This window comes from Gavialis gangeticus, unplaced genomic scaffold (assembly GCF_001723915.1).
Source record: "Gavialis gangeticus isolate Ggan-Ray unplaced genomic scaffold, GavGan_comp1, whole genome shotgun sequence".
In the NCBI taxonomy this organism is placed as follows: domain Eukaryota; kingdom Metazoa; phylum Chordata; order Crocodylia; family Gavialidae; genus Gavialis; species Gavialis gangeticus.
The window spans coordinates 167,865,424-167,869,384 of NW_017729032.1; the positions used below are offsets into that span (position 1 = coordinate 167,865,424).

At 35.5% G+C, this 3,961-nt stretch overlaps 1 protein-coding gene across 1 annotated transcript in view; it reads right to left on the reverse strand.

The window, feature by feature from the left end:
- Nucleotides 1-458: 458 nt before the first annotated feature.
- Nucleotides 459-3,961, reverse strand: part of PUDP (pseudouridine 5'-phosphatase) — a 144,131-nt gene continuing 140,628 nt past the window's right edge. Inside the window, exon 4 of the mRNA XM_019525012.1 lies at nt 459-735. Coding sequence (XP_019380557.1) covers nt 559-735 — 177 coding nt within the window. The 3' untranslated portion in view covers nt 459-558. The remainder of the gene's footprint in view (nt 736-3,961) is intronic.

Consider the following 3,961-nt stretch of genomic DNA (forward strand, 5'->3'; position numbering starts at 1 on the left):
TGGCTTGCTGCTCCCAGCCCCAAGCAGCAAAGTTGGAAGTGCTGGGAAAAAGCAGGGACAGAGGAAAAACCCAGACATCTGTTTGCATTTTAAAAACCTGCCTGCCGTGACAAGAGGACTTGGGGCCAAAAAAGAGGACATGTCCAGGAAAACCCGGATGTATGGTAACCCTGGAGAAAACTGTATTAGGGAAAGAGCCAACTTGTAGTAAGTAGAGTTCTGCAATGATAAGGCTGAGAGTCACTGTTCCAAGCAGCCTGCTATCAGAAGACCCTCCATACAGAGGTTCAGGAGCCTGTCTTTTCACAAATGCACTGAGGGTATATTATACTATGCAGAGAACAGATAATGAATAGGCAAGAGGAGACAAACCTTCCAATGATCATTTTGTCAAATTTAATATGTAATTATGGAAAAATCTCTCAGTATTACCAGGATTTCTGACCTCTTGTTTTTTGGGGAAAAATAGTGATCAAAATAATGATAAATTGTACTTTGAGTTTTTACCCCACCTCTGATGTTCCCTCAAACCAAGAACACATTGAGATATACTAGTGATTAGTCATATGGTGGCAAACCAAACAATTCTGGTTTAAAGTCCTCCATAGATTTCAGAACCACAGTTGCTTCTTTTGTAAGGTCTTGATTCAAATTTTCATCTGGGATCATAACTACTTGCATCCCAGCTGTCAATGCTGCTTTGACTCCAAGGGGAGAATCTTCAAACACAAGACACTGAAAAATGAAAAAAAAAATCATTAAAATATTGTAATAACCACTTACAATAAAATATGGTGACCTAGAATAAGTCTCAAGAGATCTGGGTTCATGTCCCAACTGTGTTACAGTCCCCCAGTACAACCCTGAGCTAGTCAATTAAGTAAACAATGTGCAAAGTATTTAAAGACTGACTTAAGACCTACTCAACATAACAATGAAGCCCCATCACCAGCTTATGAAAATACTTGTTAGCTGCTCTTTTGATTAAGGATTCACTTAAACATGTGCTTAAATGCTTTACTGACACAGCACCTGAATTCATGTTGACCTTTTTCACCTTGTAAAAGCTTGTAGAAATGTATTTCCGAAAAAGATGTGAAGTAGCTAGAAATTATGGTGCTTGAGTCAGTATTAGGATTTGCAGTGAATGTGAAAAGTAGAATATTTCAGAACATATGAACAGTGCTGCAAATCAGCATGCCATTTTTTCTAATCTCCTCCAATGTTATTTTGATGCACAATATTTCAGCAGAGAGAAAAAAATAATAATTGTATCGAAGAGCACTACTGTAGTGTTACTCTTACAGATTAGACAGTTTTGTCATTAAAAACACCGAGTGCTACAAAGCCATAAATATTTTATCTGTTTAGTAATGTATCATTCAAGTCTCAGCTTGACAGTGAGTTTTAGAAACAATTCATGTATTATTTATATGGAAGCTATTGTTTAACATTAGGAAATATAAGAAGAAAAACAAGCATTTTAAGAGTTAAATGAGTACCACACTATCAAATTTATTAACAGAAATAAATTGTTAAACCCTAGGATGTTTTATTTCAAACTTTTATTTAAAAGGCATTTGCCTCAATGAAGAACTTGAATCCATACATACCAAATGAATATAGTTATCACTGTGTTCAAATTAGCAGTACATATAGCATATAAAGAATAGTAGTATGCTAGGATTTGTAACATTAAACATAAATATAGTAAAAGATGCACCAACAAAGAAGTTAAAGTTATTACAGAATTCAAGGCAATAATATGGTTTAAAAACAAACAAACACTAATAAAATGATTCTATATGAACTATAAATTAAAATTCTTGTTCTTTCAACATCTATTCACAAGTATAAACATGTATCTTTGCGACTAAATGTGTTAGGGAACCAATATCTCTGTATATGTTCCAGCTTTCCATAAAGCCTGCTTTCCTTCTTTAAAAGATGATGAAAAAAAAGACTTTAAAACAAGCTTTTGGTCACGACACAAACTGATCAAAGGTGGGAAAGGTTAGTAGAAAAGATGAGCATTTAATTCAGGATTTTCCACAGATAGATGGCTTAAAGATAAAATATCTGCCTCACCTTAACATTTACCTGGTGCCTGCTATTTTGTGTTACCCCTTAGACCTAATTTGAATATTTTTTGTTCAAATCTAAACAACACTTTTGCTTTTTTGTTTTTTGCACATTTTGTTTTTAATCTCTGCTTGATGTTGGCTGGGAAAGATAGTTGAATGTGACGTGAACAGTCCTAGCAATGATTCCTATTCTTTATAATTAACACTTGTGTTTAAAAGAAGAGTGTCCCTTTGCATTTGATGATTAGAACCTAATTAATCTTCTTGCTAGATTCTCACTGAATATGTTTCTAGCACATTCTATATAAAGTACATTTGGAGTCACTTGCTTGGGTTATGCTACGACCAACAGGGCCTGACCATACATTACAGAAATCAATAAAAAATGTTGCTATTGACATCAATGAATGCCAGGTTCATTCCACAATGCAGAAAAAGAGCCATTCAGAATGTAAACAGGTTTTCAGTGGGTGAGTCTACAGGTGCAATTAACGTGAAGCAATACACTCTGGAGCAATAAACTCCAGTTTACTGTCATTTGAACGTGCGTCCAGGAGTGCAGCATGTTGAGCCAGGTCTCCCCAGCTCAACGTGCTGCAGAGGGGTTGGCTGAGGCATGAGGGTGTTTCACTGCAGAGCTAGCCAGCAGGCAACCCCCTCACTGAAACACTCTCATGCCTAAGCCAGCTGGGGCAGTGTCTATATGTGCACTGCTGTGGAGTAAATTAGTTTACTCTAGCCTAATGAGGATGTACATGTAGACACGAAGAATGTTTACCATACAGCCTATTAATTAGTTTACTGTGCAGTAAACGTCTAATTTAGACGCACACAGTGTAATTTAGAAAACTGTTCTATTCACCTACTGGAAAACTTAATTCCACAAAGGATCTGACTAATATGTATAACTGAAACAACTGTGGTGTGTTCTCTCAAAAATAAATACAGTGTTTGTCCAAATCCCCAGTTGAATAGAGCTGAGCTTTGATAAAGTACAATAAGTAAGCATTCAGCCTACTGCCATTAAATATTGTGAAGAAGTCCAGTAAAGTGTGTCTTCACTAAGAAAGGGTTGTTAAATTATTTTCCTAATAAGAACAGATTGCTGCTTCTCACAGAGGTACTTAGCCCACTTAGATTAACAAGGAAATATACTGCTTGAGTTGAAACCATCACTGTAGTTTTCCTGGGTCTTGTGAGTTCCCTTCAGTTTTTGTAGTTTTTGGCCCATATAAAAAGAAGTTTTCTGTTTCTTACAACTTGTAGACAAGTGGTATTCAAAAATCATCAGCTACTTCATATCTTATCAGATGTGCTTCATGTCTAAAACACTGTGTGTATGTGTGTGTATTTACAGGAATGTTAATGTTTTGGATCTGTGCTCTATTTAAAATACATCGAACAATATAGTATCAAAGCATGGATGCATTTCAATAAGTTAAATGCTGAGCCCAGAAGACATCTAGATATCTTCAACATTGTAGCATTGTCCCTGTGATGCTTGGGGTAACATTCAAGAAAAAAAGATGTTTGCTAATATATATTTTTAGACTATATGTTTCAGACAGATGTTAGAAAAGCTTTCTGGCACAACATGCTCTTCCTTATGTCACTTCCTCAGGCTCTCACCTTTTCCAGCTATAAAATTGGTCTAATAAAAGATATTACAAAGCAAATCTTTCTTCCGCATGTCAATTAGAGACATAACATAAAATATATTAAAGCCATTGATACCCAGTCACACAACATAAAATAATAACCTGTACTAGTGAATGTCCCTGTTCACTGTTCAGATTGAATTCTGCTAACTTTTGTTTGTTTTATATTCCAACTCAATACTCTGTTGATAAAATCCTGAAATTGATGGTAAAAATGGT